This window comes from Carettochelys insculpta, chromosome 16 (genome assembly GCF_033958435.1).
Source record: "Carettochelys insculpta isolate YL-2023 chromosome 16, ASM3395843v1, whole genome shotgun sequence".
Classification (NCBI taxonomy): Eukaryota; Metazoa; Chordata; order Testudines; family Carettochelyidae; genus Carettochelys; species Carettochelys insculpta.
The window spans coordinates 27,998,467-28,023,361 of record NC_134152.1 but is presented as its reverse complement, the minus strand read 5'-3'; the positions used below and the strand labels follow the sequence as shown (position 1 = coordinate 28,023,361).

The 24,895-nt window shown below is 46.1% G+C and overlaps 1 protein-coding gene across 3 annotated transcripts in view; it reads left to right on the top strand.

Annotated features, from left to right (window-relative positions):
* Window positions 1–24,895, top strand: part of MAD1L1 (mitotic arrest deficient 1 like 1) — a 655,729-nt gene that overhangs the window by 183,264 nt on the left and 447,570 nt on the right. For all 3 annotated transcript variants that reach the window (XM_075010828.1, XM_075010829.1, XM_075010830.1), the window contains exon 11: window positions 12,593–12,737. In XM_075010828.1, the coding sequence (XP_074866929.1) occupies window positions 12,593–12,737 (145 nt within the window). The remainder of the gene's footprint in view (window positions 1–12,592; window positions 12,738–24,895) is intronic.

Genomic DNA, 24,895 nt, shown 5'->3' with positions numbered 1-24,895 from the left:
GGGTACAGGAGGGGAGTCGGGATCAGGAAGGGAGTGTGGGTGCAGGGAGGAGTTATGACCCGAGGTAAGGGGTTGGGGTACTGAAAGGGGGTACAGGGTCTGGGCACAGGAGGGGGTTTGACCTAAGGCGGGGGGTTGGGATGCCAGAAGGGGTGCAGAATCTGGGTTCAGGAGGGGCTTATGCCCTGGGGCAGGGGGCTGGAGTGTCTGAAGGCATACAGGGGCTGGTTGCAGGAGGGGGGTTGGGATTGGGGGCAAGAGGTTGGGGGTCCAGGACAGGGTGCAGGTCCTAGGTGTTGGAGGAGGTTGTGACATGCTGCAGGGATTCAGGATGCTGGAGGGGGGAGCCAAGTGGAGGCTTTGGCTGGGAAGCACTTACTGTAGGCTGCTCCTGGTCATAGCCCAGTGGGACCCTCAGGCAGGCTCCCTGGCTGTGACACCCCATGTGCCTCTCAGTGGCCAAGGTTTGTGGCTGGCATGTGTGTGCTCTTTGGGGGAGGGAAGCAGTGAGTTTCTTGGTGCTGTGTGCTCCTACAAGCCCTGCCTTTTGAATTCTGTTGGCTAATTTCTGGCCAATGAGAGGCTCTGAGGATAGTGCTGGGGTGGGGAGCAGGATGCGGAAACTCCTCTCCTGCCAAGGGATAACCCCAAGATTTCTTTCCTTAATTAGTTGTAGCTAAATTATCCCCCATCATATGGAATGTATACTTTGGGGTTATTTTTTCCAGTGTGCGTTACTTGAAATTTATCCACATTAAATTTCATTTGCCATTTTGTTGGCCAACCACGCAGTTTGGTGAGATCTTTTTGAAATTCTTTACAGTCTGCTTTTGTCTTGACTGTTTTGAACAGTTTAGTATCGTCCGCAGACTTTACCACCTCACTTACTTACCCCTTTCTCTACGTCATTTATGAATAAGTTGAATAGGGTTGGTGCTAGGACTGACCGTTGGGGAACACCCTTCTCCGTTCAGAAAATTTACCATTTACTCCTACCCTGCATTTCCTGTCTTTTAACCAGTTCTCAGTCCATGAAAGGATCTTCCCTATTATTCCATGACAACCTAATTTACACAAGACCCTTTGGTGAGGGACTTTGTCTTGACTGATCTCTGTCTAAAATATTCATTGCTGGGAGGCAGCATGATAGGTGCTGTTGTTTTATTATTCATTTAGAAATATGGGTGTTGTAAAATTGATGTAACTGAGTTCTGAATTAGTTGCTTTAACAGTTCATTCTTCCGTACGTGGTAGTTTATTTCTGTTGCCTGGGGTTGGTTTAGGCCAGTTGAGTGGTATGAAGCTGGCAGTGGGTAGGTCTTTGTGCCCTGCAAGTAACTTCCAGAAGTATCAACCCAGTGAAAGATCCAAGCAGCACAGTGACCTTCGGCTTCTATTTTCTGGTCCATACAAGGCATGCTATCCATTTGGAGCTCCTTGCAAAATAGGGGTGTGTAGGATCCAATATTATAGGATGCCAAATTAAAGAACAATTAATGGGCTCCTATCTTTTCCCAGGAGCAGAAATTTTCACTGTCGTATGTAGTGGTTTTAGGAAGGGGTTTGTCTCTGGTTTAGCTACCTGGAACATAACTGACAATTATAATGAGGGACTGTGTTTGCGCTGTATACCTAGTGTCTGTGAAGAGAGTGCTTGTAGAACTGCAAGTCATTTCAGGCTGACCCAGCTATAGGTAATCTGTTGGATACTCATTCAGATTGTTCTCCTTTAGACAGATTCCAGCTCTCTTTAACTGAGCAGCAGAAACCAGACACTGAAGGCCCCATTTTCATCTCCCTTGCAACTTATACCCATTTATAGCTGCACAAAGTGAATGTGAACAGTGGTTAAAGTAGATTGCAGCAATTGAGATAGCTCTTGCTGTGCCAGCCAAGCAGGTGGAGGAACACTCCACTCTGCTGCCTTTACTTTAGCCACAGGCGTAAAATGCCACCATTCTGTCCCTGTAATGAGTTACATTCACTTTGCACAAGTGCAGATGCTGACCTGAGGTTCAAGGCCATATTAAATTCAATGGATTTCCCAACTTTGTCTGAAGTGACTTTCTTTGGAGTGAGGTGCATGTTGTAAAATCCAGAGTTGGCCAGTGGTTGACACAGCAGACTTTAGGGGCATCTGTTGAAGGTGAGTTGTTTTTTATTTTTTTAATAGTCTTCATTCATTATGTTGAAATAGCACAACATCTTGCTGTGCTGTTATATTTAGTGCAGCTACTGTTACTCTGGACTGCTTTGCTATAAAATTCATCAAGTGACTTCAGTCATTGCTGTCCAAACATGCGAATGACCTTTTTGATGTTTGGGGGCGAAGAGGGGGTGATGGGTTAGGAGAGAGATGTAATGAAGTGAATTTGGTCCTGTGAAAGTGAAGGGCAGAAAATGTTGACAATAGATATGAATTTTTAGTAGTCAGCTAGGTGTGGGGTTTTTTAGTAGTTAGCTAGGTGTGGGGTTAGGGATAGCTCGTTGGCCTGCTAAATCCTTGAGGGGGCTATTTAGGGATCTTGGGGCTAAATAGAGATGAAAAAAACAAAAAAGGATGGTGTTTAATCCTGCCAAGAGGGCAGGGGACTGGACTTGATGACCTACCAAGGTCACTTCCAGTTCTGTGAGATAAGTATCTCTGGGGTGTGTGTGTGTGTGTGTGTGTGTGTGTGTGTGTGTGTGTGTGTGTGTGTGTGTGTGTGTGTGTTTATTGTAGATGCTTACCCAACCATCTCTGCATGTGAACACTAACCATTTATTCTGGACAAATACTGACAATGTTGCCTAATTGTGCATTGGTTATCTGTTATGTACAGATATTTATTAGCAACTATATTGGGATAAGGGACACCGGATGTGAAAAACTGGGAAGGGTGCAGGGTAATAGGCACCAATATAAGACAGCGTCCTGCATATTGGGGCTGCTCTTACAAAATTGAGACATCTGGTCAGTCTAGTTATGATCAGCATACTTACTGCATCTTGAACCACGCTTTTAGAAGGAGAAGGCTGATGATTAGTTCCTTGGAAACAATTTTGCATTTTACTCAGAATTATGATTATGTTCCCATCCCTTAAAGAATAAGTTTTGAAGTATCCATTCAGAGAATTTTGTTTCTAGAAATGCACTCAGTAGTCCAAGAAAAGCACTCAGCTTAAAAAAAAAAAAAAAAAAAAGAGTAAACAGCAATGTATGATGCTTATTTCATGCTGGAATGCTATAATACGCATTGGAAATGAAGTCTGATTGGAAAAGGTCATCGCAAACAATCATGTAGCGCCTTCATGAAGCAGTAATGAGTCATGAGTCTGTGAGGGCTCCTTGTCATTAGATTGCAATAGAGGGTTTAAAGTTTCGTTTTTATCATTCAAACACTTTCTGGCCCTCTCTTTATTTTATTGAAATTAGCTATTATCATGCTGTCAAGAGTGTAGAATTTTAACCGGTTCGTTTACTGACATGTCGGTTCTGTTTTCCCATTGCCCTCCCCTTTTCATTCCCAACCTCCAGACAGCTTATTCTTCTTCTTTCCTCATGCTCTCAGTCCCCTCCCTTTTCATGTCCCCAGCCTCCTCAAGTCTGCTGCCTTTTTCCGAAAGATGTTTCTCCGCTTGCTTGAGGTATTATTTAGACATAAAAGAACTCTAGACCTTCTTCAGTTTTTCTTAATCTTTGAGCGCCCTCCCCACCCTTGCACCAGCTTCCCAGCTACCTGCCTTGTGCATCTCCTCTTTACATGGACACTGTGGAATTGAGTTGTGCAACTGATTGTTGAAGGGAAAGAAAAGTATTTATCAGATTTTGGGCAGTACAAAGACATTCCCAGCTAATAATTATAATACAGCTAATCATGTTTATTATGGTCATACTGAATGTCCAGCCAGGAATGAGGCTGCATAGTGCCATGCACTATACAATAATAGACAATATCTGGCCTCAAAAAGTTTAAAAGATAAATAGAAAAGATCTACTGGGTGTGGGAAGAGGTTGAACACACAAGCAAAGTATACAAACTGACAGGACCAAATGTCATGTTTCTTCTACATTTTTGATGATGTGTGGGGATCTCCTAAGCTGAAAGAAAGGGAAGGAGGGCCGAGGGGGAAAGGGGAAAGGGCAGGAGAGAAAGAGGAGTGAGAGAGGCAGGTATGGGATAAAACTGAAGTGAGGAGACAGGGAGGGAGAAGGTATAACAACGAGTCATTACAAGGTAAAAAAGAGTCTTCCAGACACATAGATTAAGTGCTCTGATTGTTAAAGGTTTCTGTGATTTCCTTTATTAGCTCAAGTCTTGGACTGGCTCCTCTCTGCAAGTTTTTTCCTGTGGGAGAAAGCACTGCCTGGGTTTGAGTGACTATAGTGGGGAAAGCTCCCTGCGAGGGTTTGTCTCCAATGAGGTGGCCATGGCTGATCCCCATTTTATCCCCTTCTTCCAGTGCTGTTAACAGAGAATTGTGAAAAGGAAGAGAAAATAACCTCTCTGTGGGACATGGCCCCCTCAGGTTCCACTTGTTGAACACGTAAATCAGCTGAGACTCTGCAGGCAGAGGTGTGCAGTGATACCTCTCTTGAGGCATTATCACTCTGTGAGCAGACAGTTGGATGGAATAATTCTGGTGGGAAGTGTAGCAAGGCTGGTGAAAGCACAGGAAAAAAGTGTCAGGGATTGGCTGTCTTCACCTCCTGCCTGGCATGAAAGCATGTTCCTCCAGCGTACAAGTGTGTGATTATGGGTTGGTAACTGATGGGGCAAATTGCATTATTCATCCTGGTTGGGATTGAATTGAAATTGTGAGGGCAATTTTCTCTCTCACACTTCAAGGTCAGATGAGAGTATTTACTGTTCTCTGTTTATCTGTGGATGCAAATTGAATTTGGTGATGCAAATTGATGAAATGTTAGAAATATAAAACTCATCAGAGGTGACATGGAGAAAAATTACTGGGTAGCGCTGTCCGGTGGCTTTGCCATCACATACATGGGCTTCTCTTTTGATTAGTAATTATTTTAGTCTTTGGTTTTTTTCATTATCAGCTTAGTTTTAGTTGTTCTGATTTTTTGTTTTCAAAATAAAAATTGTAGTGACAGTGAGGCATTTTGAATTAGAATTAGATGGGGCAAATCAAGCCAGCTGCAGAAAGGCTGTTTGTTACGAGTGAGGAGAACAGGTTTACTCTGTACTCCCTTTTGTTTGCTTGGGGTGTTTTACCTTCATTTTTCCTTTCTTGGGAATTTTGCTTTCAAATGCCCAGGCTCCCAAGGCCTACATAAACCTTGGTCCCTGATGACTGTTATAGCAACCTGGGGGGGCATGGGAGACTGCCAGTTCTCACTTTTCAGCATGCCAAATTCTCTGAAGATGCTTTGTATTTCCTTATTGGCATATGGCTATGGGGAAGAGGTGGGAAAATATTGGCCAGCTTTTCCCTTCAATCACTGTTTCTCCTGGGAATAATTATATGAGGCCCAAAGGTTTCGATAGCCAAGGAGACCCAGTTAAGTGTGGCCCTTTGGCTGAAGTGCAGGACTAGGAAGCAAAGAAGCTGGGCTCTGTTTCTGGCTGGCTGTGTCACATTGAACAAATCACTCAGCTCCTCCACTGAGTTGCGTCCTATATCACTTAACACATTGAGCTAATCTCATGTAAATCACCTCATTACAATCAAAACACTCCTGATTCCTCGTTTGCTAGTGTTATTTTTCATATACACATAATTAAAAGCATCCATTTATACCAAATTCAAAAATTCTGCTAGGTTACCTAGAGTTATGTACCAGCCACACATACATACCCAAATACACTTTGAAGTCAGAGTTCAAGACCACCCGGAATATGGCCTGATGACCATTTGGCTGGGTGAAATCAAAAGTGCACTGCAACTCTTTGCACCAGACCGTTACACCACTCACTAAAAAATTTGACCCACCTGAGATTAATTTGAAAATGTTTGTCAATGTGCTCCTTAGACCAGACTGCTGTTTGCTACTAATTATAGCAAATCTTCACAATTATATAGGCTGCTTATTTTTAAACAACTTCACAAGCATGAACTGATTAACTCTCACAACTCTCACTTAGAGGTTAGTATTATCCCCATTTTAAAATTTTGTTTCAAACTCAGATTCCCTTCGAGTCATGAAGAGCAGTACAGTGGTAGGACAGGCTCCTGTCCCCCCTCTTGTGATCAGGCCTCTTGATCACATTTTTCTAGTGTAGTAAAAGCCTTTAATGGTTCAAACTGGTTGATACAGACAAAATAAACTTCTGTCTGTCTCATGGTCCCCGTACCTTCAACCATCAGCTTTGTTCTTCCTGTGTCCATTTGCACTGTGGGAAGTGTTATTAGGTGGGTTGACAGTACTAATTTCTGGATGGTGTGGCATTGTTCGAAGAAACAAGTATGTTAATTGATTCTAGAAACTAAGATGTTCTAGAGAAGATTCAGACCATTGTTGAGATTAGGGTCACTATGACCATCAAATTGTTAAAGAACCCCTTTAGTGTATTACACTATGTTTCCATAGGATCTGAAGCTGTGGCATAAAAAATGTTTGTGTTGTCTGTTTCTGTGGGAATAGTACCATTGTTGCATCAGGTTGATCGCTTAGGCCTACTGATGGCCTGGGTGAAGGGGACAGCTGCTCTGGGGCTTAGAAATTCAAAAGAGCCCTGGGGCTCCTGGCCACTGCTGCTACTGTGGCAATGGGTAGCGCCCTTGGCCCTTTAAATCACCATTTAAAACCCCCTGAAGCACTGAAGGGCTGATGTAGGGGAGAGGGGATGGGGTAGCCCACACCCAAGGTCTCTCCTTCCACCTTGGGTTCTGCTCCTTCTGGGAGCATGGAGCCAACCTCCCACCTTGCCCAGGAACCTGGCAATTCCTTCAGCCCCCCGCTAACTGTGTATGAAGGTAAAAGTTCCTGACGTAAATTGGGCTTTGATTCCAGTGAATCATAGTAATTTACCAGTTTGGGGTCATAAGAAAGGCAATCAGGCTGAATTCCTAAAATCTAACTCTCTGGACCAGCAACATATGTGGTCTGATGTGACCATGGACACCACTGGACCAGAGATCCCCAGAGCTCTGAGAGTTGGGAACTGGAAGATGGGGGACAGCAGCATCCTCCCAGAGCCAGGGAGCCACACCTGGGGCTGGGAAGCTGTGACCTGTTGCTGGGAGCCAGAGAGTGGCAGCCCATGGCCAGAGAGCTGTAGTCAGGGCCAGGGAGTCAGGGCCTGCTGCAGCCCAGTGCAGGTCCAGGAATCTGGGGCAGGGAAGTGTGTGGTGACTGGGAGTGAGGCTAGAGGTCAGCAGTGGAATGAGCTTCCTGGTTCAGCAAAGTTCCTGGTCTGCAACCACTCAGGTCCCGAGGTGCCAGACCAGGGAGATGGAACCTGTAATAACTGGCGGTACACAATATTACTGAATTCATTCCTATTCTTTTATGTACACTAACTGAGTTCTCTTGGAGGGGTGCTGAAACGTGTGATTGAAGACTTCGCTGTACGCAGGAGAGTGGTGTGACATGAGCTTTTTCTTTCTGGTAATTTAGGGTTTATGAAAGGCTGAATGGTAGGTGATGACTAGACCAGTGCTTCTTTAGGACATTAGAGTTAGTGTAGAGTGGGCAGGTGGGTGGTTTTGTCCCAAGCTGTTTCAACATATGTTTCACTTCTGATGAGGCTCAGAAGTGATGTGGCCATGCAGGTGGGCTACAGGCAAGAATATTTTACTCTTCTCAAGCTGGTAGCTTGAAATCATGATGGACTATTATTTGGCCATTCATGGTCAAGTGTTGATTCATAAAATTGGGAAGAAAGAAGGGAAAGAAAAATTTGCAGATAGGCAGATTCTTTGTCAAGGTTGTATAATGTCTGGATCCTGATTTGGAGAATAACTTTTCTTTAGCTTCCTTTAACAACTGTATCGCTGGCGTTTCTTTCACCTCTTTGGTAGCGTGTGGCATGTGAACTATACTTTTGCTTGTGTAGTTCTTGCAGTTGCTTGTCTCCTGTGTTTTCCTTTTTGGGTGTATCTGGCATCCTCTTCCTATTTTTTTTTAAACAGTACTTCTAACATCAATAGTATGTATTGGCAGTGAACTGTTGGCACTTTCCTTCCGATCTGCTGTCCCTTTTAAGTTGCTGCATGACCCACATTCCCCTCCCCCCACCATTACACACATACTTTCCTTTTTTTAAACATCTTGCACTGTGCTTGGCCCTGTGATCTTTTCCACGACTGGCTGCACAGAACAGAATTTCTCCGTTCTTGTTTGCCTTCTGTGGTGCATTTTGCAGAATTCGTTGGGTGTTAGATTGGTTACTGAAAAGATTCAATGATAGAAAAATGATAATTTTATGGTTCATTGAAGGAGAGCTCATGGCTGCTTTTGCAATTTTAAGGAGGTTATTAAAATGTATCTTAGCAGCTCTATTTGTTGTCTGTCTTTTCTGTTCTTTGAAAGGCTAAGTATGGCATCACTAAGACTATATTTAAGAGCAGAAGGTGAGAGCAACGTATGAGGAGAGTTTCTCAGCAGTTCAGGACTCGGATTCTGTCGATTCATTCAGAGGTAGGGTCAAGAAGTATTGGGGCTATTAGACGGCAGCAAGTTTTCTGTGTGAAGGCCAAGAAAATTGACACTGAACTTGCAAAGATTTTTGAAAGTGCCAGCATGCTCAGCATTCAGATGAACTAGGGAACTTGGGGAAATTTTAATTTTTCAGATTACAGTTTGGTTTGAGTGAGTGGCATTAAAAAACAGAAGTGTCATCAGTATAGAAGAATGTCTGGTGTTAGTCATAATGGAGTTAAGTGCCAGAAACCTGGTTTTGAATGCTATTTGTGTCACTGGGGAGGGAAAGTTTGATATTGTCCACCTGTTTATAGAGGACAGCTGTTCTTGTTGTCACTGTACTTCGTGGTAGAAATACCAATTCGTTCTTAGTGACTCAATTTTTGCTTGGACAAGTCCAGATTGTGGTGTGTTGGAAGATTTCTAAGGAGTTTAAATATTGGATTTCTTACTGTGTGGTAGACTGTGAATGCCAAAATTCAGTCCATAGGAATGAACTTGCACAACTTATTTCTCTTGGACAATCAGCTTAGCAGCACCCAAGTTTTAACTGACCAGCACAATTAACCTGAGGCTGAAAGCCAGAGCAGACCTACCTCAATTTCCTGCTTAACACCACTGAATGCAGAAGAAATGGACAGTCTGCCCAAATGGGCATTTACATTGCTATATTCTTCCTCTGCTTTCACTTATTCATTTGACTCTAATACTGCAACTGAGCATGAGCATGTGTCTAGACATGTATCTCTCTAAAGTGCTACTCCTTTATATGGATTGCAAATACTTTTTATTAGTGCTAACAAGGAAACTAGGCAGGAATTGTGGTCAGATTGAGCATCAAATCAGAAAATACAACAGTGCACTCAGGTTTTATAAGAGCAGGTCAAAACGTTGACTGACGGACGGACGGACACAGAGAGAGAGAGAGAGAGAGAGAGAGGGTGTAATTAAAAATAACAAACCTTTCATTGAGCTCAGGTTTGGAACAGTAGATTAAACCTAACCAGTAAATTTAGTGGGAGGAGAGGATTTCTGTATCATGTCAAGCAGTGGCTGGGTCTTGCATTGTTGTTCATCTTGGGTTGTATGTGACTTGAAACATGCAGGGGAGGATTTTATTATTCAAATTTTGCCTTTCTTCTGAAAGTAGTATATAACAGTAGAACTTTCCAGATTGACAGTATTTGTTTGTGTGTCTAGTCTCCAAGGATTACAATGGTACACATCATACATTAAGAGCCATATGTGTTCTATACTTTCTGGATTTATATATCTCCTTGTGGCTCTGTTTTCCCATAGGTTTCTTAACCATGTTTGACAGTATTACTGGACTGGAATCTGGCTTTGTAGATGTTGACAGCTGAGGAATATCTTTTGATCAAGTTGGATTTCTGCACATTTGCAGAGGGCTATCATGTAATGGTGGCTTTATCCAAAAAATGAACCAATCTGTAATTGAAATTTCTGTCTGCCCTCTGGCATCCTACCTTTTGTGACTAGAAAAAATACTGATGTATCTATTAAGATTTCTTAGAATTTAGAATGTTTGCACTGAGCTTGTGATGGAGATGGAATCAGCCAGTCAGAGAGAGGCAGACATCACTCCATGTCCCATCAACTTGGATGATGCTGTTGTCCCGATTTTTTGTGTGTAACTAATTAATTAAAATAGAGCCAGGGAAGTAGTAGCACTCTGGTAATTAAATTATTCATTTTCAAATTCAGGCTTAAGGCCCTCTTAATGAACTTCCCACCTGAATACACAAGTGAAGATCGTTTCACACTGCTGGATTTTCAAATTGGTCTGTGAATGGTTCCAAATTGGACTGGAACTTTAAATAGACTTTTAATTCATCTGGAATTTTAAAATGCACATTTGTTATTAGAGGGAAGAATCAGAGGTGGGAAAACCACTGACTGGGGATTTATGTTCAATCCCTCAGTAAAATTCCCAAAAAGCACAAATTGTTCTGATGGACAGTGCCACTTCTCTGACATATCTAAGCAGTGACTGAATAATGGTGATATTTTGTTTGTTGAAAGATATTTCTTTTGTTTTCTAATGATAAAAAGCACCTGGTTTTGGTGCTTTTAGTCTGCTTGAAGTTTTGTTTGTTACACAGTAATTTTCATTTTCAGGGCCTGCTCACCCGGAAAATACAACTGGTTTTGTACTCTGGTTCTGAAACACACTTCTGCCAAAATTGCAGTAAAACAAAGTTATTTTTATGCAGCAACTTTTTTTTAATGAGTCATTGAGATTTGTTGCAAACATCTACTATAATGCCAAACCAGGTTTCCCTCAAATATTTTCCATCCATGTATGGATTTTTTCCATCCAGGTGCAGAATAAATTTTATGTACACTGAGGCATGTATGAATTTACACCATAAATAGAAACAAAATCTAGCTGTGTGTGCTCTGCTAATTAGTGGGGCAACATTTTGAATTTCTCCTGAGCAGCTACACAAGTACACAGCTTACAACAAACACCGTGCTGAACTGTTTTGTGCCAGGGGATTGTGGGTGAATCTAGAAAGCCATCAAGTGCCCCAGTAAGCAATATTCTACCTAGAAGGATATGCACACACAGCAGCTCCAAGAGCATGTGAGTTAGTGCTCTTTGTAGTGCTGTGCTGCACAGAAAGCTGAGAGGAAGGGGAAATTGGGTACAGACACAGTTGGGAGTGCTATCCATGTTGCAAAATAAATGGTTTACCCAGTCACAGGAACACAAACTATGTGCTTTTGGCAAGAACAGCACATGAATCATGGCCACAATTACACTCATCCCTCGTTAAATGAGTACTTTACTTAAGAGTACTCGTTTAAATGAGGGAACACACACACTAACCCCTTCCCCGTGACTCCACCCTGCTACAGCCTGACCCCCTCGCTGGCTCCACAGCTGCCCCTGCCACCACGATCTGTCCCGCTCCCAACACCCACTCGGTCCGGTCCCTGAAATGCCCCCACCCCCAGGTAAGTTAAGGGCTAACTTACCACTGGTGCAGCCTGGAGCAGCTGCTGGGACCTCCAGCTGTGCACATCAAAGCGCCTCCGGACATGTAGCAGGGTGCCCACAGCCATGTGGTCGGGCACCTCCAGCCATGCTCTGCAGCTCGCCCTCCGGCCTGGCCCGCTGCCAACGCTGCCCCCACCCTCCCACCGCCCAGCTCAGCTCGGCCTATTCTCAATACCCTCCCCCTGGCTTGCAGTTCGCCCCGCACCCTCTGGCCCAGCCTGCTCCCAACACTCCCCTGGCCTGCAGCTTCCCACACACTCTCCAGCCCAACCCACTCCCAGCATTCCCCTGGCCTGGTCCCCGAACCCTCCCGGCTCAGTACCCGCCCCCAAGTACCGCTGTTGCCACCACCTCCTCCACTGGATCCACCAACAGGTTTTAACCCTCCCTCACGCTCATAGTCCCAAACTGCCCCCCAGTCTTTAACCCTCTCCAGCCCCTCCACCCCCCAAGCCGAAGGCTCACATACCTTTCAGAAGCGGTGCCACATGCTGCCACTCCTTCACCGAGTTAGCAGCACTAGGAACCAATCAGAGACTTCAACGTGTGTTTAATAGCAATTTAGTGTCCCTCTTATGAGTTTTCGCCTACGAGCAGAAAGTTGGGAATCAACTGTGCTCGTATAGCAAGGGATGAGTATACTAACCAAATGCATGAATGTAGGCTATGTTGATTGGCAATCATGCCTCTAATTAGCTAGTATTTAAAAGGTGTGGTAATGAGCCAAATGATACTGGAAAGGAAGTATTTACCCAAAGGTAAAACAGTTGATTGTAAACGTAAAGTGTATATGTGTTTTATGACTTGTATACGTAAAGCAATGTAATGGTTTTAGGGCTAAGCATTAAGCTTGGTCAATGGAAATCTCTCGTGTCTCTCTGAAAAAATGCTGATAATATATTCCATTGCTATTAATATTTCTTCTGTGTTTTTCTGACCTACATGGATAAGAGGTGATATTAAGATCTTGTGTCTTTTAGTGCCAGGATATTAGAGAAGGCTCGGCAACAACTTCAGGAAGAGGTACTACGGATCCAAAGTCAGCTACTGGAAGAGAAGAAAAAACGTGAGCAGCACGAAGCTCTTGTCAGACGCTTGCAGAAACGAGTGCTACTGCTCACCAAGGTATCTAGAGAGAATTTAGGAATGAAAATCTTTCTTCCTTCCCGTAGGTATTGTTACTGTAGTCCTCTTATTTCTCATTTTGTCTGCTTAGTAGTTGAAGGTTCGGTGCTATTTGGTCTCAGTGTTGTGGATGCTGTAGCAATGCCTTGAGTCTTGTCTTGGGTCTGCACAGTGTAGATGCTCTGGTATCCGTGCTGACCCGCTGGTTTGCGGTGTGTATGTTGGCTGCTCTTTGGTAGGTGACAGAATGTTTAATGTCACCTTTGGCATCTGTGTTAAGGAAGAGTTAAATCGTGTTACCATGCATGTATTTCTGTCTCTCAGCCAGTTTAAAATGTGCTTGATTGCTGCACTACTCACGTCTCCTACCAGATGAAAGGTGCTATACTGTGTGCGTATCTTCTGTGAACAAATGGAACTTAGGGAAAAGTGAGATGGTCACATCTCCTGTATGTAAAAGTCCTTTCAAATCTAATAATAGACATTAGCCCAATAACATTTTTTTGAAATTAGTTTAGGACCCTTTCTACTGATTTTTGAACCAATCTATAGAATTTGGTGGCAGAATTATAATTTTTGATTAAATTCTATAGCCTTATTTAAAAACCAGTTCATTTTATATTAAACTCTACAGTACTGTTTCCTACGAAGTTGTGAGGTGTACCTTCAAAAGATACCCAGGCATAATTTCGCTCATTTTAGCAATCTCATTGATGTGATTAGGGCTGGTCGCATAAATAAACTTACATGTGTGTGCTGGATCAGCTTTAAACTGTATACGCCAATAGCTGGGGGAAACAAGACAATAGGAAGGAGAGATGAAGGTAGTAAGATTATGTGGTAGCTCAGCTCAATGAAAGTTAATGTACAAGATACAATGAGGATGGTGGTGCTGCAGCTTTACTAAATAGATGCATTATTTTGATTGACGGGCAATTGAACTGAGTAATTCTTTCCAGCGTTGTAAGAGGAACCTGGCCAATAAATAAATAAACAAACAAATAAATAAATATGTTGTGTTGCTACTGCTTCAGGCTTGAAATTTGAGTGTTGACTCTTGATTTGTTTTAATACTTCTGTGTACAATTCTGTAATTCTGTGTTAGTGGTGAGCCAAAGAGGCTGTGGTGTACGAGGTACTAAGCAGAGCTTGCTGGAACATGAAGCAGATGTTTCAGAAGAGGGTATTAGTTAAATCTCTTTCTGCTTGTAGAAGATTCCATGGTGAGTCCAGTAAGTGTGAAAGACAGAACTGCTATAGCTTTCTTAACACATTGTGGCAGGCGTTTCATTCTGAGTGGCTGGCAAATAGTAGAGGAAACCTTTGTTCTCCAAAACCATAAGCAGTGAAGACAGTATTTTCCCAGCTCTATACTCTTCTGCTTTTGGTATGGTCTTAATAGGATAACTGTGGTTGTAAATCAAAACAAAAAAAGCAGTAAAGTAGCACTTTAAAGACTAACAAAATAATTTATTAGGTGAGCTTTTGTGGGACAAACCCATTTCTGCAGACCATAGTCATACCAGAACAGACTCAATATTTAAGGCACAGAGAACCAAAAATAGTAATTTAGGTTGACAAATCAGAAAAAAAAATGATCAAGGTGAGCAAATCAGGGAGGCGGGGGTGTGTGTGTCAAGAATTAGATAAAGCCAAGTATGCAAAAGAGCCCTTATAATGACCCAGAAAATTCACATCCTGGTTCAAATCATGTGTTAATGTGTCGAATTTGAATATAAAAGAGAGTTCAGCAGCCTCTCTTTCAAGACTGTTGTGAAAATTCCTCTTCAGTAAAACACAGACTTTTAAGTCATTAACAGAATGGCCCACTCCATTAAAATGTTGGCTGACTGGTTTGTGGATCAGGAGTGTTTCTGTTTTGTGCCCATTAACTCTTTGTCTAAGAGAGTTTGAAGTCTGTCCAATATACAAAACATCTGAGCATTGTTGGCACATGATGGCATATATGATGTTAGCTGAGGAACATGAGAATGTGCCGGTGATTCTGTGAATAACCTGGTGAGGTCCAGTGATGGTATCTGCAGAATAGATATGTGGACAAAGCTGGCAGTGGGCTTTGTTGCAAGGAAAAGTTCCAGGACTGGTGTTCCTGTGACATAGACTGTGGTTGTGGGTGAGAATCCTCATAAGGTTGAGAGGTTGTCTGTAGGAGAGAACAGGCCTATCACCTAGGGCCTTCTGGAGTGTGGCATCCTGATTAAGGATAGGTTGTAGGTCTTTAATAATGCATTGCAGTGGTTTGAGTTGGGGACTGTAGGTAATGACCAGTGGTGTTCTGTTCTTGGCTTTTTTGGGTCTATCTTGGAGTAGCTGGTCTCTGGGTATTAGTTTGGCCCTGTTGATGTGTTTTTTTTATTTCTCCTGGTTGCTAATTCAGGTTTATGAATATTTGGTAGAGATCTTGTAGTTTTGGGTCTCTGTCAGTAGGATCAGAGCAAATGCAATTGTACCTAAGGGCTTGACTGTAAACAATGGATCTAGTTATGTGTGCAGGATGGAAGCTAGAATCATGTAGGTAAGTATAGTGATCAGTGGGTTTCCAGTTGAGTGGTTCTAGATGTAGTTGAATAATTCCAGGTGTGACGAGTTTGGTCACAGAGACCCCCTTGCTGAATTATTACTGAGCTCAACTTTCTGCCCTCAAGAGTGCCCCTCAAATTCTGTAGTTCTGAACCAGCCCTCATGCTTCCTTCAGCAGTGACACAGAGATAAGATCACAGCCCTGTGCAGTATAATATAGCTGCTGAGATCAGCTCAGTTCTCAGAAGGGTCTTACTTTAAAGGGAGTTGTCTCAGCATCCAAATGAACAGCCTCAGTGGGACCTGAACGCTAAATAAATCCATCTTGGTTTGTATAAAGTTTTATACAAGTTAAGGTCATGTTCACCATCTTTCTCAGGGTAAAGAGAGGTATGCACAGACTCCTTGCCCTTTCCAGGTGACAATTACTTACTGTGTTATTAATAAACAATTGATTTTTATTAAGTATAAAAGGTAGGTTTTAAGTGATAAGAGACAGGAGACAGAATAATGTAGGTTACTAAACAAAATAAAACAGAATATGCAAACTACGCGTAATACACTAAGAAAGTTGATAGGTGTAGTATGTCACCCTGGGTGAGGTTGACAGGGGTCCCACAATCTGTGACAGTCCTGAATTTCCTTAACAAGTTGCATGTCCTGTATTTACACAAAAATGTCCTACTGAACATTTTTGCATAAATGGGGGATGCAGGACTGGTCAGGGAAATTCCCTGCCCTCTTCCGAGTTCTTGTGGCTAGGGCTGCAGGCGAGGCTTGGTGCCCCAGTTGGCTCCCTGCCGCAGGGCTGTCGAGGATCCCTCTTCTTCTAGCCTGGGATCCTGAGGTTGCTTGCTGGGGCATGTCCTGTATAACACCCCCTGCCCCCAGCAAGAATCTGGTAATCCTAGTCCCCCTCAAAGTTATTCTAACAAGCTTCTTTCACAGACTGGAGAACCTCCCCATCTGGGCTCAATCTGTCTGCCTCATTCAGTCTTAGCTATTTCCAGCAGTCATCTGGGAGGGGTAGCCAGGGAGAACTGATGACTTAGATTACCCAACTCCCCAGCCTTAAACATGCTTTGCATAATGCATTGATTCTTTATGTTCAGTTTAAACTTTTTTTCTCACTTTCAGGGAAAGAGTACACTATTGAAAATGGGTCCCAGCATCAGGTGATATGACCAGCTATCTTAGTAGGATCAATCATAGCTCTTTCTTCCAGGCTTAGAGGAAAAACAAGTCTATTCACAAATCATTGTTCTGATCCTGGGCCATTAAGTTCCTTGAATATGACTAATGGTCCCCACCTAGCACAATTACGTTAATATGTCTATTTCACATTCCAGACTTGATTGACAAAGATCATATATTCAAAGAACTGTGATAATTATATCCAGTAGATTATAATTTTTCCAGTGATACCTTTCATGAGAGATATTGCATGAAGCGTATTCCAGTTATGTTATAAATGTTATGTTATGTTAAATATACATAAGCATATTTTCAGAAAGCCCCTGGATTGCCCTGGGTATTATGAAAAAGAATACAGCACTTAGGCAGCATTTGGAAACTTTTTCTGCATATATACAATAGAACCTCAGGAATACCTTGGGAGTGGAAGTTATTTGTAATTCTGACCTTATGGTTGTCCTTTCAGAAGTTTACGGCTGATCACTGATTTAATACCTTCCTACTTTAAGTGAAACAAGCACAGAAACAAGTGTTCAAAGTGCTACTTGACTGCTTTTTGTTTTGAGAGTATATAGACTAGCACTGCTCCCTCTCTGTTATTAAGCACAGAAACAGTTTCCATACCCTAGTTAAATCTTTTTAAAGCTTTCCTTTACATTTAATACAGTAGTGCACAGCATCTGCTTTATTTATTTTGTCTCTGCTGTTTGATTGAGTACTTTTTAGTTCCAAATGAGATGTGTGGCTAAGTGGTCAGTTCATAATTTTGATCTTTGTAATTCTGAGATTCTGCTCTAATCTCCTTAGTTCTTTGAGGGTCTTTGCGGTAGTGTCAGACCTGAGCAAGGTGGAATAAAACATCCACTAAATACATTATCAAAATATTTCTTTTGTTAGTCTATTTCATTTTGTCAGCTGACAAATATATTTTGAAGGAGAGCAATATGACACAGATTGATTTTTCAAGTTTTGGACTGAGAGATCGCAGACTGTTCCCTACAACATATCAGGTGGCGGACCATATCCCAATTTCTGTTTTAAAGACATGGGCTACGTCTACACGTGTATGCTACATCGAAATAGCTTATTTCGATGTAGCGACATTGAAATAGGCTATTTCTATGAATAACGTCTATACGTCCTCCAGGGCTGGTGCCGTTGATGTTCAATGTCAACGTTGGGCAGCACCACATCGAAGTAGGCGCTGCGAGGGAACGTCTACACACTAAAGTGTAGCACACGTCGAAATAAGGGTGCCAGGAACAGCTGCAGACAGGGTCACAGGGCGGACTAGCGCTTCCGGGGCAACAGCTAGCCGCTCCCTTAAAGGGCCCCTCCCAGACACGCTCACCCTGCACAGCACGCGGTCTGCAGAGCCATAGGCACGCACACCTCGAGCAATGCAGTCATGGACCCCCAGCAGCAGCTGCAGCAGCAGCCAGAGGTCCACACAGCCATCCCTGTAGGAGCAGTGCTCGCCCTGCTCCGTGCCATGCAGGAGGCAGCTGATCACATCCTAGCCACAGAGGAGGAGCTGCCCGCAGGGGAGGAGGAAGCAACCCCAAACCCTGCAGCACCCCACCTCCCCCCCCGCCTCACACGCCGCTGGCTGTGGAGCTACCCCACGAGCACCGACTGGTGGGAGCGGCTGGTGCTCGGAGAGTGGGATGACGACCGCTGGCTCAGGAACTTTCGCATGAGCTGGCAGACATTTCTGGAGCTATGCCACTGGCTCACCCCTGCCCTGAGGCACCAGGACACCTTCATGTGGCATGCCCTCAGTGTGGAGAAATGGGTCGGCATTGCTGTCTGGCAGCTGGCCACTCCAGACAGCTACCGATCCGTGGGCCAGCAGTTTGGCGTCGGCAAGGCCACCGTTGGGGCTGTCCTCATGGAGGTAAGAGGACCCGCGGGGGGAGGGGGAGGCAGCCCTGGCAGGGGAGGGGAGCCTTGGCAGGGCAGGGGAAGGGAGGGGAGGGGAAGGGAGCTCTGGCAGGGGAGTGCCACACACAGCCTGAACACCCCTCACTGGTGCTCTCCCATGTGCTTCCCCTGCAGGTCGTCCGCGCCATCAACACCCTGCTCCTCCACAGGCTCATGAGGCTTGGGGACCTGGATGCCGCCATCACAGGCTTTGCCACCCTGGGCTTCCCCAATTGCTTCGGGGCTCTGGATGGGACCCACATCCCCATCCGCGCCCCGGAGCACAGTGGAGGACGCTACCTAAACCAGAAGGGCTACCACTCAGTAGTCCTCCAGGCCTTGGTGGACAGCTGGGGCCGCTTCCTGGACATATATGTGGGCTGGGCTGGCAGCACCCACGACGCCCGGGTATTCCGGAACTTGGGCCTGTGCCACCCTCTCCGGCCCTGGCTCATGCACCCTTACACGGGCCATGTGTCAGCCAGCCAGGAGCGCTTCAACATGCTCCTGAACCACACGCTCCAGGTGGTGGAGTGCACATTTGGCCGCTTCAAGGGGCGCTGGAGGTGTCTCCTCACCCACCTTGATGCGGGCCCCACCAACATCCCTCAAATTGTGGGCGTGTGCAGCGCCCTCCACAACCTCGTCGAGAGCAAGGGGGGGGGCCTTCTTTCCAGGCTGGGCTGTGGAGGCTGGCAGGGCCGATGTGCAGCCACCCGCTGCCCCCAGTCGCCAGGTGGACCCCGAAGGGACCTGGGTCCGGGAGGCCCTGTGGGCCCAGTTCGACGAGGCTGCACGGTGAACACTGGCAGGCCCCCCACTACACCCCCCCCATCCTCCACAACACTCCCTGCCCCAACACCCACACCACAGAGCACCCAAGAGCACATCCCCCCAACTTTTCTTGTAAATAAAAACAGACGTGTTTTTCGTCAAACCAGAATATATGTTGAACTCTTCTTCTTATATTATAACTATGTACAGCCAAAATAATTATTATATATATATATGTATTATAAGATGAAAGGAAAAAAAGGGGAAGACAAGGAAGGGGAGAACTATTTACATGGGGGGGGCAGGTATCATCATAACAGAACAGAACAGGGGTCTAATACAAACTATTTACAAAACATAGGTGAGGGGGATATATACAAAGGGGGAGGGGGGGCCATGTCCTGGGCCCCACACCCCCTAATGTTCAGCGCTGGGGGTGGGCGGCTGCGACCCGTGCCTCGGCCGCAGCCCACGCCGGTGTTGGCTGGGGGCCGGGCGGACCGGAAGATAAGGTTGGCGGGTGTCAGCTGGCCCCAGGTCCCCCTTGGCGGATGGACCCTCAGTGGTGGACGGTGGTGCGACGGCGGGTGGAGCAGGCAGGGCGGGCAGAGCAGCGGCCGGCACAGCATGGGGGGCCAGGTAGTCTGCTATGTGCTCAAAAGTGCTCATAAAGGCCCCCCATGCCTCCTGGCACCAGGCCAGTGCCCGCTCTTGGAGCTGGAGGCGCCGTTCCTCCACCCGCAGATGCTGCTCGGAGACCTCCAGCTGCCGACGAAGGATGGCCAGCAGCTGGGGGTCAGTTGCCATCCGGGGGTGGTGCTGGCTCCGCCATCGTCCCCGCCCTGGGGCCGGTTGGTGCTCCGCCAAGGGGCTGGCCTAGCGTGATGGCCCTGGTGGGCTCTCCGGGACCACTGACACCTTGCCGGCGCTCTCCCGTCCTTCCCATGGTGCAGCTGCGGAACACGGGTGGGGGGGAAGAAGAGTGGAGACAGCCGTTATTGTGGCCCCCGAGCCGTGGCCCTTGTCCCCCCACCCCTCTGCTGCTGGTTCCCCATCCCCATCCCTGGGAGATGCTGCTGCTGCTGCTGCTGATGGGTGTCCCACCCCCTCCCCACGGGGGACCCTTTGTTCCGCTCCCCCCATCCCCAGGGATGGGGCATGGCACTGTCGTGCTGGAGGGGCAGGGACTGATGCGCTCTTCTGAGGGACATGCCACTGCTGTCCTTGGGGCCATGGTCATCTGGGCATGGGGAGGGCCCTGGTCATATCTGTTACCCCAACTCCTCAGCCCCGGGGGTGTGCACAGGGGGGGTACATACCTGATGGTCCATTCCCATGGTCGGAGGACACCCGGTGAGTGGATGCCCTGCTGGAGCTCTGGGATAGGATGTGGATCCGGAGCCCTGCGTCGCAGGAGGAGGACTCCCCCTCCTCCTCCTCCTCCTCTGGTGCCCTAGGGGTGGGCTCCTGGGGGGGCCCCCAGGGTGCGGGGCTTACCTCCGGGGCGGACTCCGCCTGCAGGGCCTGCTGGGGCTCGTCGGCCGAGGTATCAAGAGTGGCCAGAGGGGAGGAGGTGTGCCGGGGGCCCAGGATGGTCCTGAGCTCCCTGTAAAAGGGGCAAGTGACGGTGGCGGCCCCAGATCGGCCGGCCACATCCCGGGCCCGGGAGTAACCCTGCCGCAGCTCCATCACTTTACTCCTGACATGGTCAGGAGTGCGGGCAGGGTGACCCCGGGCGGCCAGGCCCTCGGCCAGCCAAGCGAACGCATCCGCGTTCTGCCTCTTGCTCCCCATTACCTGGAGCACCTCCTCCTTGCCCCAGAGCCCCAGCAGGTCCCGAAGCTCGGCCTCCATCCAGGAGGGGCCCCGCTGCTGCTTCCCAGCCTGGCTGCCGGTCTGGGAGCCCTGGCTCCTCTTGGGGGGGGGGTGCCCTTGGGGCGCTTAGGGGGCTGGGGGGTGGCCATTGCAGCGGTGGGGGGTTGCTCTGGCTGCAGAGGAGCGTGCAGGCTGGCCGCGTGGCTGGGCTGCCGCCTGCATGCTCTCTCAGCTTCCTGAACAGGAAGGCGGGGCGGGGGGAGCTTTAAGGGGCTGCTGCACGCGGCGACCATCGAGCTGAGGGGCTGGAGAGAGCGTCTCTCAACCCCTCAGCTGATGGCCGCCATGGCGGACCCCGCTATTTCGATGTTGTGGGACGCACAATGGCTACACGTTCCCTTCTTCAACGTTGAACGTCGAAGTAGGGAGCTATTCCCATCTCCTGATGGGGATAGCGACTTCGATGTCTCGCCGCCTTACGTCGATTTCAGCTTCGAAATAGCGCCCGCCACGTGTAGCCGTGACGGGCACTATTTCGAAGTTGGTGCGGCTACTTTGAAGTAGTCGGCACGTGTAGATGCGGCTATGGAGTCCTGTTGATTTGTTCTTCTCTGAGAAGGTGAGATCACTGCAAAAGTCTTACTTAAATTTGTAGCAAATAAATTTACTTTTTGAAAGTGGAAGCTTTCAGTGTGCTGTATAATATAGTTCATCTGAGCTACGTCAAAGGATATCTCTGCCCTCAGAAAATCTGTTTTGTTCAGGAATATATGGGATCTTTTGTGCAGAACCACAGGAAGGGTTAGAGCTAGGGTAGGAATTTAGGTACCGTTTTATCAAAGCTGTTTTTTAAATGGTTGCTTTGCTCATGGAAAAATAGAAAAAAGGAATTTAATTAAAATGAATTCTATAATCTTGGGGATTAAAATGAGATTAAGCAAATAGTTTGTCTTTAAAAATAATAATTTCATAGTGAAAGCATATCACCTAAGCCGTGGCCACACTTGCCCCTCCTTTTGGAAGGGCTGTGGTAATGTGGCACTTCAGAATGTGCTTATGAGGCACTGCCACGAATGTTAATGAGGTACTCCATGAATATGCAGTACCTCATTAGCATACTAGTGGCTGCACGCACTTTGAAACTGCCAGTTTTGAAACACACGCTGCCTGTGTAGGCAGGGACCTTTCAAAACTGCCCCCTTCGAGAACTCCTTCTTCCCTTCTGGTTTTGGGAACAAGGGGCCTTCAAAATCAGGGGGCCATTTTGAAAGACCTCCAGCTACACAGGCAGCATGCATTTTGAAACTGGGCATTTTGAAGCATGCACGGCCTCCATTATGCTAATGAGGCACATTACCATAGCCCTTCCAAAAGGAGGGACTAGTGTGGCCATGGCCCTAGCATGTTATTTAACCATCTAATTAATAACATGTGCTGCTGTCTGTGTCATTGAGAGCAGAAGGAAGGAAGAAAAAAAGGAACGAAGGAGGGTTCACTTGTCTATCTGCCTGGTAAATCTAGTGTGTTTTATTAAATAGGACTATAACATTATATTTTGGGAGAAGCAATATTATGTGTTAGCTGGGCCTTACTGCTTCATCGTTATATGTTTGTTGTGGTTGTGACCACCTGCTTCTCTGAACAGGAAAAGAATCAGTTGCTTTGTCCTAGCAAATAATGAGACCCAGCTGGTTTGGTAGTAAAAAAAAAAATTAATGTAATGATTTTATCTTTTTGTGGATCAATGTAGAACTAGTATGTCATGACTCTGTGTTTATCACTTTAATATCAACCGAAGAGGTTGATAGTTCTCTTCCATAGCAGTAGTGTTGACTATGAATGCCCTAAATATATGCACTCCTGATCCTTGACACTGTTCCAGGAGCAACTTGTTCTGCTGCTATGATCCTTCCTCAACCTTTCTTGGCCCTTATTTCTTCTGTTTGTCTCAGTGGTCTTTTTTGACCATTTTAGAGTCCCTGCTTTACTGGGTCTCTCTCCTTCATTCTGTGACTGCCACAGTGTCTCAGCCATACTTCAGCTATGTCTACACTACAGCATAAAGTTGATTTTAAGGCACTTGGATCGATTTTACAATATGACTGTCTTCACTGCTAATACAATTCGGTCGATTTTAAGGGATGTTAAGATTGACTCTCTCGCCTTGACCCTCCGATATGGCATAACACCAAGTTCCAATTTAAAAGGCCATATTACTGCTAGTGTGAAAACAGTGTTACTTTAAATTGATTGTATTGGCCTTCAGAGGTATCCCACAATGTGTCTGTTCTGGCCACTTTCTCCTCCGCTGCCCTCCAGGTGTGCAGGAAGTAGGAAACAGGAAGCCTGGCAATTTGAATTTATTTTCTTTCTGGTCAGCGTGGTGATCACATATACCCAAGAAAGAGAAACCCAGCATGGAGCTACCAGGAGAGCTAGGATCTCATTTCGACTGGTGGGCTAGCTCCCCACCACACAACGTGGCATATGGGCTGTGGGGACCAGGCAGTGGCACAACAGACGCTGGCATGTCCTGCCCTGTGCAGGGTGAAGGCTTGTTCTCTGCACAGGATTTAGCAGGATAGTCCAAGAAACTTCTTTATCTGTGCCTCACATTTGTTAGGGGGAGCCCCCCCTGCCAGGCGCCATGTGGCCTGTGGCCTAGCCCCCACCATGCCACACCAGGTTCTAGCTGTGCAGTGCAGACCATGCTTCCAGACAGCAGCATGTGCTGTCCTGTGTGGGGTTGAAGGCTTCTGCACTGTGAGAAACTAGTTTCTCTGTTTCACATTTTCTGGGTTGGGCTCACCAAGCTCCTGGGAGGGTGAGGGTGGGGACTGACTCCTGGTGGGAAATATTTTGGGGAGAGTGGCTGGAGGGGTGATTTCCAGTGGCTAATATTTTTCAGGGGCTGGCCCCTCAGAAGCAACACACACCAGTCTCTCCCTTCCCAAAGCATGTGGTTTGGGGAGCCACATTCGCAGCAGTGATCTGTTTGGTGTGTTTTCACTGGGAAAAAGGTAGTTGAGTGACCTGTTGACAGGTCAGCTGTGTGTTCCCTGAGGTCATTACCTCCAGAGACGCATTTGGTAAGGTTATTTTTAAAAGTCACTGTTCTTTACAAAAACGGGACAGAATGAACCAGCCAGCAGTGACCTGTTTGGTGTGTTTTCACCAGGGCAAAAGTAGTTGAATGACCTGTTGACATGGTACAGTCACCTGTGTGCTCCCAGATCATTTGGTTTTCTTTCCCCTGGGATTCCCTACTTTTTGTTCTTTCCTTGAGAATAATACAAAGTCTTTCCCTAGTCACATGGAGCCTGTTTTCCACTTGGGTGTTATGGACTTCAGCTTCTGAAGCCCACCTGTTTGGTGTATTTTCACTGGGAGAGAAGGTAATTGAGTGAGCTGTTGACATGGGACAGTCAGCTGTGTGCTTCCAGAGCTCATTTACTAAGGGTGCTTCAGCTTCTGAAGCCCAACAACTGTTTGGTTTTCTTTCCTCTGCGATTCCCAACGTTTCTTTCCTTGAGAATAATACAAAGTCTTTTCCAAGTTGCATGAAGTCTGTTTTCCACTTGCATGTCATGGGTGCATGATGCAGTCAGCGGGGTATAGTTTCACAGGGGGAAGAGTAGTTGTGCGACTTGTTGACATGGTATAGTCAAGTTATTTTTTAAAGTCACTGTTCTTTAAAAAGGGACAGAATGAAGAACAGTGCCGGCAATGGATGATTAGAAATGGCTGGGGTGTTTGTGATGTGCATGCATCAAACAATATCTCTCCTTGGAGAAAGAGACTTCAGAAAAATGTCTGTTTTCAACAAGAGGGGAATGAAGGCAGTGCATTCTGGGAAGATATCACACACTTGCAACCACTTGAGGGGCATTTTTTCTCATCATGCACGAGCA